Below are 15,097 nucleotides of genomic sequence, written 5' to 3' on the forward strand. Positions count from 1 at the left end.
TCTGGACAGAACTTGGCTGGAAATCCTGGCTGGGCTGCTGATCAACTGAACGCTGTCTCCGTGTCATTCCTGCTTCGCCGACTCCGTCCACACCTTTGGGGATCCCTGGACCTGCTGGGGCTGGACCCCGGCAAATGTATTTTTAATATTTCTGTTAGCATTCCTCTTTAACCTATAGATTATTTAGAAATGTGTTTAGTTTCCAAGTGTTTTGAGGTATTCCTGTTAACTTTTAAAATTTGATTTCTAGTTTGATTCTATTGCAAGTGAAAAATGTATTACATATGATATGAATTATTTAATTTTTTTATGGCACCGCATATGACCTAGAATGGCTATGTTCCATGGATCCTTAAAAAATAATGTGTTCTACTGTTGTTGGGTGAGGCTTTCTATAAATGTTGATTAGATATTGTGTTTGATGGTGTTATTGAGTTATTCTATATCTGTTGTTTTTCTCTGTAGTTGTTTAACACTTATTGAAGAGGTCATTAAATTCTACAAACATAATTTTGAATTTTTAAATCTTTTTCAATTCTTTTTTATTTTTACCTCACATGTTTTGCTGTTGTTTGGTACATATACTTCTAAAGTTGTTATATCTTCTTGGTGGATTGACTTTTTGATCATTATACAATCTCCCTCCCTGTCTGGTAATTTTCTTTGCACTGAAGTCTACTTCTTTCTCTGATATTAATATAGTCAGTCCTGCTTTCCTTTGAATGATGCTGCATGACTGGTCTTTTCCCATTCTTAATATTTTTAGGGTTCATGTCAGCCCTGTTTTTTAAAATTTATTGACTTTTAGAGAGGGAGGGAGAAATATTGATGGGAGAATGAGTATAATATCCTTTGGGTGCCTCCTGCACACCCTTTACTGCTGCAAACCCGGGCATGTGCCCTGACGGGAATCTACTGGCAACCCCCGGATGCAATGACGATGCCCAATCAACTGAGCTACATCAGCCAGTGCTCAAGTCAGCCTATTTAATGCCTTAATCAAAACAGCCTTCAGAAGCTCTGGGGGCTTATTCAGCATTATTCACACACTCATAGGTGTTGTTGTTTTAATAAGCATTAACGCAAGCAATAGAGTAAGAAAATAACAATAATAAAAACTTTTAGAATAAATTACATATTATTTATGAATTGGGTGACAACTTAATTCCAATGTATTTATATTTCTACAATGTTAAAGAATGTATTTCTTTGGCATAAACAGGAAATTTCTCTTTAGAAGTTAAGTCATTTATTATGTTCGTGTTTATTGAACATTTTCTATGTGCACGGTATTGGTTTAGGCAAGGGGTCTATAATGATGAGCAAGGTTACTAATGGTGAATATGAAAACTGTAAAATGAATTTTGTCATACATACACATATACTGAATATTGTATTTGCAAGGACTTCCATAACAGAGTACAATAGACTGAGAGACTTCAACAATGGAAGTTTATTTTGTCACAATTTTGGAACTGGAAGCCTGAGATCCAGGGGTTGGCAAGATTGTTTTCTTCTGAAGCCGTTCTCCTGGGCTTACAGATGACTGTTGTCTCCCTGTATCTTTATATGGAGATTCCTCTACATATCTGTGTCCTAATTTACTCTTCTTACAAAGACATCAGTCATATTTGATTAGGGCTCAGTCTGATAATTCATAACTTAATTCCCTCTTTCAGGACCCTATCTCTAAATCCTATTGTCATTTTGAGGTATGAGGGATTAGGGCTTCAACATATAAATTTTGAAGAATAAAACAGCCCATGATACACACACACACACACACACACATACATACACACACATACATACACACACACATATATGAATATATATAATATTTGGTCTATACATTTTATATTAACATAATATAAATTCTTAATATTTTATTTTGTATATTTCATATACCCACACATACAATATTGCACATAGGTTTGTATATATATTTCAGATTTATATATTGTTATGTTAATGTATATATGTAAATATATATAATCAACATACAATGACAGTACTAAATGTTGATCAGTTTTAAACACCTATATTAATTTGATTTTTGTTTGCACATCGAATTAAATATATTTTAGGAAATTTATTTTTTAGTTAGTTAACAAGTAATCCTTAAATAGGAGTTATTTCATGAACAGATAATATTAACTAGATTCCAATGCAGGTGAAATTTCCAACTCCAAATCCTTTTAGATAAAATTTCATTTTATTTTTAAAAACTTTGACAATTTAAATATATTTTGTTTAAATTGTGTTTGTACATGCTCTGCACATAAATGAATATCTTAATATTTCTATAGAAACACAATACCTATGAACTTTTTGGGTCTATAATAAAATAAAATTTAAAAAATACTAAAAGACATCTAACTCTGCAAAAATTTAGAGGAAAACACTTTTCCCCAAGTTGATCAACTCACCTACTGAATGTAAAATTGTGTTTACATTTTTTGGAAAGATAAATGGCTAAATAATATAATAAAACCCTGGTAACTTAGTTTCCTATAGATGAATATGTTACCCTAAAGAACCTTTTCTATACTCAAAGGTATATGTCTGTATATTTTACTCAACACAGTTTGCCAAGGGATAAGCTTCAAAAAAATGTTGTAAGTGGAGTGTAAAACTTGATGTAGAAAATATTTGGAGTATATTTTCTTATTCTTCTCAACCATGTGCTTCTAGAATAAATAATATAAAAATACCGTGTTTGTATATTAAAAGTTGAATATTGGAAATTTCACAATATTTCACATATATAAACTTCATTTATTGTGCCTCCTTCTTATTTGTCTATAAGGTGATGGGACAGTGATTTTTGTATACCAGAATTTGTTTACTAAGGAGTATTGTTGACTTCAAACCTCCCTCCAATGTATAGCTCCTAGAATGGGATATTCATAGCTTCTTGGAAATGGAAGGAACTTTGCAGATCACCATTCTGGTTTCCTAATTTTAAAGAAGGGTAAGTTTAAAACAATATTTTCTGTTTAGGCCATTTCAAATCTAGGGAAGATATGGTAGGGATTCTAGGTGGGGATTTCTCCTCTGGTTATTATTAGTGTGTTTAGGTTTTGGGTGAGAGTTCCTGATCTCCAGAAGGAAAATTAAATCATATAGGCCACTCTATCTTGCAACTCTCACTTACCTTACAGACTAAATCAAAGATCACCACAGTAACTTACATCTTAATTCATAAATGTAAAATTATGGTAATAAGTAAAAATTAATTTTAAAGGCAGGTGAACTAAGTATTTCTGTCATTGTCACCTGAGTTTTCTAAAATATAGATATTCTTCCTATTTGCAAAGGTTTAATTAATCTGCAGTTTGTGTGTGAGTGTATTTGCAATTCAAAAGAAAAATTAAACTTTGTCACCACTTAGATTATTTTCTTTAAAATGTTCTCTGAACACAATGTCAGACATAAATTCTACTTTTCTGAAAGTGTTATAATGTGGAATGTTGGTGGAGAAATATTATTCAACCAAAATTGGTTCTTGGAATAGAGTTAATTTGAGGAATAGAAAAAACTTGTTTTAATTTCAGCAACTTGCCTTAATTTTCCAGTGTTATATTTTTTTTGCCAAATATATCCTGAACTCATTAGATATAATAATGATAAGAGGATATCAAGGATTATATAGGGATTTCAGAAACAGTAGTAAGTTGTACTTAAAAATTATTAATTCCTTCAAAGGATGAAACCAGGGTCTGATTTCTTATATATTGTTTATGGAGCAAAAGGAGCATAGCAAGTTAGCATGAAGGGCATAGCACATATTACTTGGAAACCAAGATTAAATACTTTTTCTAGCCTTTTTGTTAATTAAATAAAAGGATTAACTAGCTGATGGGAAAGATATCAGAGGTTCTCTTATAGCTGCTTAAGCTAAGTATTAATGTATAAAATGACTGATTATTCACATGTTTATTGGGAAATTACATCTTGCTCAATATTATACTCTTTACCTAGAGGCTAGCTGTCGGCAAGATATCAAAATCAGAAAAGTCGTCTAAAATTTTTATTAAAAATATGGGTCCGGCTCAAAGGATTCATCAAGGCATGCATTTTGCTGGAGTCTAGGAAAGACTAATGAGTATGTGAATATTTATATTGTGCGTTAGTTTGATTACATTAAGAAGCATCACAAAAACTATTTGCACTTCTTTGTGTGCTATGGAACCATCAACACACTTCTTTGATCTTCAGGCCAATTGCTATCTGGGCCCATGGCACTGTTAATGGGAAGGAACAAAGTCCTCTCTTCTTGTTGCTGTTCCTGTTTCCAACTACAATGTTAAATTACACTGCTAACACTCTATAGCAGTGAAGCACTGCACTGTTTCAGTAATTAAAAATTAAGACCTAAACCTTGTCTTCCACTTGCTACAGGTACAATAGCATATTATGAACACAAATATTGCCTCTATTACAACATACAGCACTAGAAATAGAGAGAGGTAACTTTCCTGTATTCTTTACATTGTCTGAGTGAAATTATCTTTTTAAAAGTAAAATCCCCCAATTTCACTTCAGCAATTCCAGCAACTATACCTATACTTTTCAGGAATGGTCTACTTGTGATAGAAAGATTTTTCACAGTAATTCACAAGCAAACAGATTCTAATAATTACAGGTTTTCAATCTTATTCATTCTTGTTTTTCCTTTGTGATTTACCTTGCTCTCATTTCCATAACAAGTTGAGAGAATAACCTTGTTTTTAAGATCTTTAAAATACTAATGAAGCTACTTTAATTTGGTCCCTTCAGAAAGTAGGCCCAGGGAGCAAAGGCAGGCCATCCTGCACCCACCGCCTACCCATTTAAGCTCACCTTTTCTGTAGTGGCTTCCATGCCGGCTTCCTCTGCGGAGGTTGCTCCTTTGCCATCTTCTCCCCGAGTGCTACGCAGCACAGTCATCCTCCATCTATTTAGCTTACGAGATCCTGTGCCTTTTATGTATTTTATGATAGTAGCATAATGATAATATTTAGCAGTCACACAACTTTTCATCTTCAAAGTGCTTTCTGAACATTTGCTAATTAATTTTACATTAGTAAAACATGAGCTGTATAGGTGCTTCCCCATAAATAATAAATAATCACATGACCCAAGTGGAGGCAAAATTTAAAACTCTCAGTTGCTGTGAGTGACCAAAACAATAGGGTCCCCAGGTTTGAAAAGAGCCTTTCCTCACCCAGCTTTTGCATTTTGTGAATTTGGAGGCAAGCAGCTGCTCTTTTTCCTCCTTGGAATCCACTTCTAAAATTTTTGGCAGTTTCGTTATTGCTTTTGGGTGGAAGGCCAATGGCTGTCCAAGCTCTAACCCTCCATTAGAATCTGAACGCTCTCCAACTCATAACACTCTTGACTCTTTCAACCCATATATCATCCTTTGATGAATTCCTTCCTGAAATTTTTACAGTGATCCTAATACTAGTGCCCATTAAAGAATTTTTTATTCCCTGAAATCCAAAGGGTGTTGATTTTTAACTTAAAAAAAGATTTAACTACTAGTTTTTCAAAGTTTTGGATAGCATTATGTTTCTTGGCAGCCAATTTAGATATTGGTGTGGAAACTAGATAGGACACATTCTAATATTTAGCCACCTGGAAGTTACAACTCTAAGTTTCCTTTTCAATTCCATTCTTTTCTGTTTGAAAGTTAGATATATTTTATGTCTAACATTTATGATAATGTATACTACAATACTTTGAAAAACCAAAAGTATAGTTAACCCTTGAACAACAGTGGTAGCATTGAACACCACCTCACCCTGTCCAAAAATATACATATAACTCTCCACTCCCCCCAAATTTACTGTCGGCCCTTTGCATTACAGATTCAACTAACCTTGGGTTGAAAATAGTGTAGTTGACCCTTGAACAACAGGGTTTGAACTGTGCAGTTTCAAATATACATGGACCTTTTTTGATAGATATAGTTGGCCCTTTGTATCTGCAGATTTGGTGACCATAGATTCAATCAACCACACACAGAAAACAATATTTTCCCATTCACAACTGTGATTTCCCAACTGTGGTTGATTAAATCCACAGATGCAAAGTCTGACTGTAGTTAAGTTTTTGGGGAGTCAAAAGTTATATATGAATTTTCCACTGCTCGAAGGCTGGCACCCCTAACTCCCACCTGTTCAAGGGTCAACTGTATTTTCAATCTGCAGTTAGGAATCTATGGTTGAGCATTTGAAAATACTGCTTTTTATCCTTGATTGACTGAATCTGTAAATGCAAAACCTGAAGATATAAGGGCCAAGTGTATTGAAAAAAGAAAATCTGCGTATAAGCCAGGCTACTCAGTTAAACCCATGTTGTTCAAGGGTTAACTATGTTTTACTTTTTTTTCCTGTTACAATGCCAAGTGTCCACTTTAAAAGCTATCACTAAAAATCAATCAGTCAACGAACCACTGGCTTGAAGTGAAAAAAATCTAAAAACGAATTTTTAAATGAATGTTAACTGATGCATTGAAAAGTAAGCTAAACTTAAAGCCTTTTGACAGTTATCATGAAGCAATATAAAATGACATTAAAATACAAAGTGAAGAAAGCAGAATACAAAATTGTTTTATACATTGTTGGAGGAGATTATTGAGAGGATAGGACCACGGACCACGGGTGTACTCAGGAGCTGGATTCAGGCAATCACAGGCTCCCCGCCCCAGGCCCCGTCTTTGGAATGTAAATTCTGCTCACCATTCCCCGGTGGGAGCCATCTTCAAGGGCACAACCTTGAGAGAACAATGTGTGCTGAGACCACTAGACTGAATACGTGACTGAACTCAGGTAAGAGATAAACTTTTACGATTCTGGCAGGTGAGTGTAGAGATCTCATATCGCTATTCCTCAAACGAAGCCTCCTAAATAAGTTCCCTTGCTTATTAAAACCTGCCACCTACAAATCTGGAGTGGCTTCTGTCATTTATCCCTCCTTGCCCTCTGTGTACAAGGGCCAAGTTGTGAACCAACAGTTGTGATTATAAACCAAGTAAAATTATATATAAATTTAGATGTGAACTGAGAGAAAGTAAAAATTGATGTCGTTGATTATTGGCAGTGTCACTGATTTTTAAAAAAAAGCTTTTAATTCCTTTCCATTCTTATAATATGCCTGCAAAATTCATTCTTTTAAAATGAAGAAACTTTTTCATTCAGTTAAAGTTACTTTTAACACTTCATGTAAAAACTTAAAATAGACCTCTTTTAAAAGTATAAAATATATGTTTTGTACTTTTTAAGTAGAAAACATTGTGTGAAGAGAAATTTTATAAAATCACAAAGGATAAAACATAAAGATAGTTCAATATTTAAAAAGGTATTTGCAAAAGAAAACATTTTATTGGTTTTTTAAATATAATAAATAAGCTATTTTAAGGACATTATTCTATGTAAAAATTTTTATTTGATATATCAACAAGTTAGTTTAAAAAGTAATACTGGAATACATGAAATTCATACTTTGAGAATTAGTATTATGGATTTTGTTAATGAATATCTATATATATATACTCATTGTTGATAATTCATACTTTAGCTATTTTTATAAAAATTGTCTAAGAAAAACTAATATTGGTTAAATTCTCGAATTATTCTTATTCTTACCTAAGACCACTTTTTTGCTTTTTGGTTAATGTGCATATGATTGTTTTTATGAGTATATATTCTTTAAGTTCCATAATTGTATGTGTTTGAAGATATTTGTGTGTCTGAGCATCTCTGTGTATACCTTTCTGACCCATTGATAACAAAAGTTGTATGCTTGAAAAGTATTTGAAAGAAGTTTAGTAATGTTTAAAAATGTATTCTAGATTTTTCCAAGTATATTTTGGTTTTGGAAATCATAATAAAAAAAATGGCTTCTTATAAGATAAAATTACCTTTGTTGCTATAATCTTCATCAACTGTGAACAAAAAATTAATTTTCCTTTTAATGCCATTAAGATTTAAAAACTTTCATTTATCTTAAAGATTTTAAAACTTGTAATATTCATGGAGTATCTGTTACCTGTTATGCATCATGGTGGGAATTCTGAAATGAAAGTCAACTATATTTTAATTTATTGAAAACTTGAATTCCAGAAAGATTTTGTGAAAAATTTGTACACATATATTGTGTGATTGTATAAATTTCATGGGAAAGCTGTGATACAAACTGGTCATAGGTTATTGGCCATATATTTTCGTCTTCTGAATAACAATAGTTATATCATTCAATATTGTTGCATTCCATAAGAAACATAAACTGTAAACACACATACATAAACTTTGCTTTCTTAAATGTTAGGACTTTATTGAACTTTTCCATATGTATGTAAGTAACTTAAAATATATATTCACTTTTCAGTAAAGATTTCCTTTTAATTAATGGGTAATTTCAAGTCTGCTTGAGGTAAACTTGTGCCTTAGTTCTTATTTCTCCAGTTTCTTTGTCTCATTTACAGAGCATTTTTACTTGTTTCACTTTTAAATTATTATTTAAAATTCTTAAAGATTTACTTTTAAAAGTTAAGAACACTTTTTTGGGGGGCGGGGGGTAGGTTTTAAGAATCCCTTAACTAGAGAGGTCTTCCTTATTAAAGAGTTATTCTATTTTCTAAGTTTTTAAATGTTTGCCATTGAGGAGAGTCCTACAATTACATGTTTTTAAACTAGCATTTATCCCCCAGATTATATGAGATTACAAAGAAACAAAAGTTGCACTTACCTCTGGGTATCTAGAATTGATGAAAAAGAAATTCCATTTTAATCTCATGTTATAGAAAAGTGTTTCTATAAAATTAAGGGCATTTCATGTTGCAATTGATGTTTCCTGAGCCAGGTTTGGAGAAAAATGAAGTTATAGGCAGTTTATATAAAAGAAGTTTGACAAGTCTTCTAAATAGAAAAGTTTTAGAGAAGGGATTGTAAAAAGCTTCAGAGTTTTAGAAGAAGAAGAGTTGCCTTGTTCTGATAAGGTCTATAAACCAAACAGGGATTAAACACACACACACACACACACACACACACACACACACACCAAAACAGAATAATATAATTATATAAAACATAAAATTGAAGGATAATGTTAAAGTTTTTTAAAAAGTTGGTCCAAGAAGGTGGTTGAAACATATCTTTGGAACTATTGTTGGTTTTTCTATAATCATATATTTATTGCTTATGATTTTGACAGTTCACTCAAATTTATACCTTTCTCATTAAAATGCTCTAACCCTCAAAAGTAGGAAGAAAGTGGAATATTTAAGATGGAAAATAAATAAATTTGTATCCTAAGCCTGTTCAGGACCAAAAAAACAGGCCAGGGAATTTATTGGATGAGATGCATAAATCATCACAAGAGGAGCAATAGGAAGGATTTCTTAGGTGGCCCAGGATGAGCATGACTATGAGTGGCATTGACTTAGGACATCATTAGAACTAGAAAGGAGTTTAGGAATTGCAGATAGTGTTTGATTCCGTTAACCATGTGTGTAGAAAAAGCTACAGTAGTTTAAAAACTACAGTAGAACACTACTTAAAGCCCAGAAGCCTTTATCAGTATCCTTCACACCTTCTTCCTATGCTCCCTTCAGCGTCTGTTTCATCGCATTGATATGTATGGAAGCCTTAGTTTTCTTTCTTTCATAGTAGTCAGTTATACATTGGTGGCAGTGGCCAGAGGGAGTGCGTGGGATACATCAGGCTCTTGAGACTGTCAGCTCTTAGAGGTGGAGGAGTCAAGAGCCTAAACTGAAGAACATTTTATTAAAAGAGGAGTTTGGTGAGATTTTAAGCAAGACATGGTTAATGAATGAAATATTCAAGAGATGTTTTTGAGTCCTTAGACCCCTCAGAATTGTTTATTGTTGAAAAAGTGTGGCACAGGCTTTGAGAGAAGCCAGCCTTTCTGCCCTGCATAGACACCTCCATCATTCCTGAAGGTTGGAAGTTGAGGAAGTCTCCAGAAGAAACATTTGTGGCCTGGATGTTGAGGATAGGAGGTTACAGTGGTGAGGCTTATGTGTATGAGTGGCTTCATGGGCACAGGCTCTGGGCATGTTTGAGACTGGGAAAGGTCAGGTTCTACATGGTACTTATGGATGGAAGCAACGTGGTTCAAAAGGAGGTTGTATATGATCACACGATGAGTGAGAATTTGTCCATAAAGACACGGAGACCAACAAGAAGAAATTCACTAAACCATCTGAGTGTCATTATTCTGAAGGTTCCAATTTGAATGACAGCCAGTGCATATTTGTTGATAATAAGGGATGGGAGTGCATAATAACCCTTGAAAATCTAGATCATCAGAACATGGAGATTCCCATAATGTGGAAGGTACTCATGAGAACATGAATATCATTATAATGTAGAGGAAACTGTATTTATAGGGTCTGATTCTTAAGTTTAAATCTGGTAGGGCTGGGAAAATAACATTTTTATATAAAAATTAAAATTATGCTAACAATTAGTGTCTAAAGAATAAGTACACAGGCTTTAGAATCTGAAAACCTGCCTGGAAATCCTAACTATGCAATTTACCAGCTCTGTGATCTTAGATGCTTACTTAACTTCTCTAAACCTTAGGTTTTCCCTGTTGAAAATAGTTATGCCCGGCCAGTGTTGCTCAGTGGTTGAGCATCAACCATGAAACAAAAGGTCACCAGAGGGATTCCTGGTCAGGGCACATGGCAGGCTTGCAGGTTCCATTCCCAGAGCGGGTGTGCAGAGGCAGATGATCAATGTTTCTCTCTCATTGATGTTTCTATCTCTCTCTCTCCCTTCCTCTCCCTCTAAAAAATATCAATAAAGCATATTAAAAAAAACCCACAACAGTTGTAATAATATCTTTCCTGGCATTATTACATGGGGTCAGGTGGTTAGCAAATGCTCCACAAATATCAACTACTTATAACTACCATTCTTATTACTCTTATTATTGCAGGTCATTATTTCAATGGTTAGGTTTTTGATCTATAAGAAAACAATTTTTATATGAAATTTTAGTTTATTATTTTACTTATTGCTAATGGGAATTTTTATTCATAGTTTTGTACTTTATTCTGTAATGTGTGATACATATATTGTATGCTGGACACCTGAACAAATGACGTCTCAAGGGAGAATTGGCAGCTATTCATAAGGACTCCAAAACAATCTCAGGAGTTAGATAGTCAAGCAATGTTAAACAGGTACAGCTGCTTACATGTGTGTGAAGACATTGGCAAAGCATTTGGTTAGAAATGAACAGTCATCTGTTCTTTACTTAGCAAAAGTCATATCAGGGCTGCTTGAGGGTGGGAAGCGACCTGACTGACTTGACCAGATATTTGAGTATGATTAGGGTACAATTATAAACATTAGAATATCATCAGTCATCTTTGCTTGGCCCACCATCATACATTATCTTCCTAAAAAATCCTGGGGAGAAAGGCAATTTTTGCTTTCATGGTTCCTATTTATCAAAGATAAATACCCCTGATGAAGCAGAACAGTTAGTGAGGAAATGTTAAAATAAATTTAACATTATTTAACCTAAATAAATTTTATCAGCTGAAGCATAACTTCAAAATTGGTCAGGTGAAGAGAGTGAGAGCAGTTTACACTGTTAACCCAGCAAATCAGCTTACGTGGGAGTATCCTAGCAAAACTGCCAGTAGAAAGAAATATCCTTATAAAACTATTTTATCTGGAGCAAGTTTTAACAGATAGGCTATAGGAAGTTCCTATAATTTATAGGTTTAATAGTAGGGTAGACATGAAAATATTAACTACCACACTTTCATTATATTCATGTTAGAATTCATTGAAATTGCCTGCTTTATGATTTCTACTCAAATGAGTTTTGTAATCATGTAAACAAGCTCACTTTATAATATTATAGTTGTGCTTCATTTTTATAAAAGAGCTCGAGAAGGCATTTTATGAGAGCTTGTCCGTCCCCTCCACCCTCCGCCACTAGTTAGGGAAAGCACTTTGTTGTGTGAAAAGAAAGATTTAATGTTAACTTCACTTAACAAGAAAATGTAACTGTTGCTAACAAGAGAGTATGCATTTGAAGCTTTTACACTTCCATGTTTCCTGATCAGGTTTTGTTTGGCATGAATTCTGAGTGGAATCACTCAGAAAACAGACAGCCTTCTTGAAACTACCCAGCCAGAGTGGAGGTAACCAAGATCCTTTACCGAATAGGACTGGAACCTCCAAATTCGAGACAATTTTGTACTTTCTTGCTAAAGAGTGGAACTTCTTTTCTGAGTGGTTTAGATCTTTAGAAAAAGATGTCATGCTTATTATCATTGAAATTAAAGAATAATATAAAACACATTTTTAGACTCTATAGTTGGTTGTGAAATAAATTGCCTGATTGTATATCTTCAGAGTAAAAATTCCCACTTAAAATTTTTTTGTTTTTGACTCAGTTATTCTACTAAAATTTTTTTTGTAATAACCAAATTTTCTATTTTCTATAAATGCTCACATTTCCTCATTTACCTGAAGTAAAACGCTAGGAAGTGGGGAGTATTCTTGTTGACGCTTTACAGAATAGGAAATGCAAGCCCTGGCGTGGCTCACCATGGTGCTTCCATAGAGCAATGTGAGTGGAAGAGCAGTGTAAACGGTAGCGAGAGCGGGGGAGTGGTGAACTTTGGTCTGAATCAGAAAACCAGCAGTTGGGTTGTCTTCTGCCTTTTCCTAGTGGATGAACTTGGTCACATCAATTACCTTCTCTGACCTTTTGCAGAGTGTAAATAACTTTTAAGGAAAATACTATCTCTTTGACCAAATGTGACCATTAGATCATATTATGAGTTGAATTTATTTCCTTATTTTTCTAAAAACAATAATATGCAAAAATGTCTGGTTGGGCCAAAGTAGGTTAATAATAATAAATAATGCAATAATAAATGAATAAAATAAATAAATAAGCAAACAGGAAGAAACTGTGTTTCTCATAATCACAACTGTAAACCTACATATGCCAACTCCTATATTATCCACATAGACCAGTGATGGCGAACCTTTTGAGCTCGGCGTGTCAGCATTTTGAAAAACCCTAACTTAACTCTGGTGCCTTCTTACATATAGAAATTTTTTGATATTTCCAACCATAGTAAAACAAAGATTTATTTTTTGATATTTATTTTATATATTTAAATGACATTTAACAAAGAAAAATCAACCAAAAAAATGAGTTCGCATGTCACCTCTGACACGCGTGTCATAGGTTCGCCATCACTGACATAGATGGTTACACTAACAGCCATCATTGCTGTTCATGAAATTTAGTTTTATATTGTTGCCATCTAAAAACTTATCAGCATGGCTCTGAGATAATGTTAAAGTTTCTCTTCAGTGTGGATGTTTACCATAAAACCCACATTTTAAAGGTTATGAGCCAATTACACTCCAGAAAACTAGATGAAATAGAAAGTTTAGTTAAAATTCTGACATTTTCCTGCAAAACGTATAAATAGCTAGTAATATTAAAGAGTTTTACTGATTCATCTTTTCTGAACATCCATTAGTGATAGATTGGTTACTAAATTTGACAAATTTCTCCCCAGTTCCAAATCAAATAAAGAGATAGCCCACCTGGTGTGCTCAGAGGTTGAGGTCAACCCATGAACCAGGAGGTCATGGTTTAATTCCTGGTCAGGGCACATGCCCACATTGTGGGCTGGATCCCCAGTAGAGGGCATGCAGGGAGCAGCCAATTGATGATTCTATCTCATCATTGATGTTTCTATTTGTATCTTTCCCTTTCTCTCTCTGAAATCAATAAAAACATTAAATATATACATTCATAGATAAATACATACATAAATAAGAAACAGCTGGAGTGAAACCCTGGCCATATTTTCTGATTAGTAGAACAAAAACAGGAAACTAAACTGCTATGGTTAAAAAAAGTGGAAATTTTTAGAATATTAAAAGATGTTTACTTCAGGACTTTCTCTATAAGAGCATTGAAAATTATAAAAGCTTTAAAATGCTAATCTTGATTTTATATGTTTCACAAAGAGAAAATAAAAATGGAAATGTAGAAATTTACCAGCACAGAAACTTTGGGAACATTGATTCCCTAACTATTTTTCTAAGAGCTTTATAAGTATTCTATTTAAACACACACACACACACACACACACACGCACACATAGCTTTTATTTAAAACATTTTCACTTTTATTATTGCAAGTACAATTGTTTAACAATCTCTCTGAATCATTTAAGCCTGTATCTTGTTACAAAATGTGATTATATGTATCTTTTTATTTTACCCTCAAAAACATAGTTTAGGAAAATGACTTAATTGTGGAAGAAATCGAATCTAATATTGGAATAGAACCATACACACTAGACATGTTTAAGTATATTCATAATGTTAACATTGCTAAGCAATCCTGCAGATGTATAAAATTTAAATGAAAGTTGGATTCCTTCTTCTATTGATGTACCTGTTTCAACCTTTTGCCCATATTCTATCAAGTTATCTGTCTTTTCCTTATTGATTTGTAGTCCTTCCTATAAATGCTAGATAGAAGATAGTTGTTAGGTATGTGTATTGTAATAATCTCATTCAGTCATTTGGCCTTTTTTATTCTTTAATGGAGTCTTTTGAATAACAAAAAATTCTTACTTTTAATAAAATAAAATGTAACATTATTTTTAAGTCTCTCTTTGCTGTGATACCAAAAACATTTTTTTTTCTCTTTAAGATATCAAGATATTTCTTGACCTCACAAAGATATCTATAATAATAAAAGGGCAATTTGCTAATTAGATTGGACATCTTCCGGACGTCATCCCGGACATCCTTCCTGACCAGGTCCCGGGTGCTTGCCGGTGGCCAGAGGAGGGAAGCATTGGTCCCAGGTGCCAGAGGGAAGCTGGTGTCAGTAGTCCGGGGTAAGGAAGGCCAACTTTTGCATGAATTTTCATGCATTGGACCTCTAGTATATATACTAGAGGCCTGGTGCACAAAAATTTGTTTCCTTGGGAGGGAAAGGGGGTCCCTCAGCCCGGCCTGTGCCCTCTCGCAGTCTAGTACCCCTTGGGAGATAACGACCTGCTGGCTTAGGCCTGCTT

General features: G+C 33.8%; 1 protein-coding gene across 1 annotated transcript in view; it reads right to left on the reverse strand.

Annotated features, from left to right (window-relative positions):
- The window catches only part of LOC102775182 (transmembrane protease serine 11F-like), a 44,933-nt gene extending 40,001 nt beyond the window's left edge, over positions 1 to 4,932 (reverse strand). The window contains exons 1-2 of the mRNA XM_015565767.1: positions 4,846 to 4,932; positions 3,158 to 3,165 (exon numbers count right to left, since the gene is read on the reverse strand). Of these exons, the coding sequence (XP_015421253.1) occupies positions 3,158 to 3,165; positions 4,846 to 4,932 (95 nt within the window). The remainder of the gene's footprint in view (positions 1 to 3,157; positions 3,166 to 4,845) is intronic.
- Positions 4,933 to 15,097: the final 10,165 nt, after the last annotated feature.

Source organism: Myotis davidii, unplaced genomic scaffold, assembly GCF_000327345.1.
Source record: "Myotis davidii unplaced genomic scaffold, ASM32734v1 scaffold31, whole genome shotgun sequence".
In the NCBI taxonomy this organism is placed as follows: Eukaryota; Metazoa; Chordata; class Mammalia; order Chiroptera; family Vespertilionidae; genus Myotis; species Myotis davidii.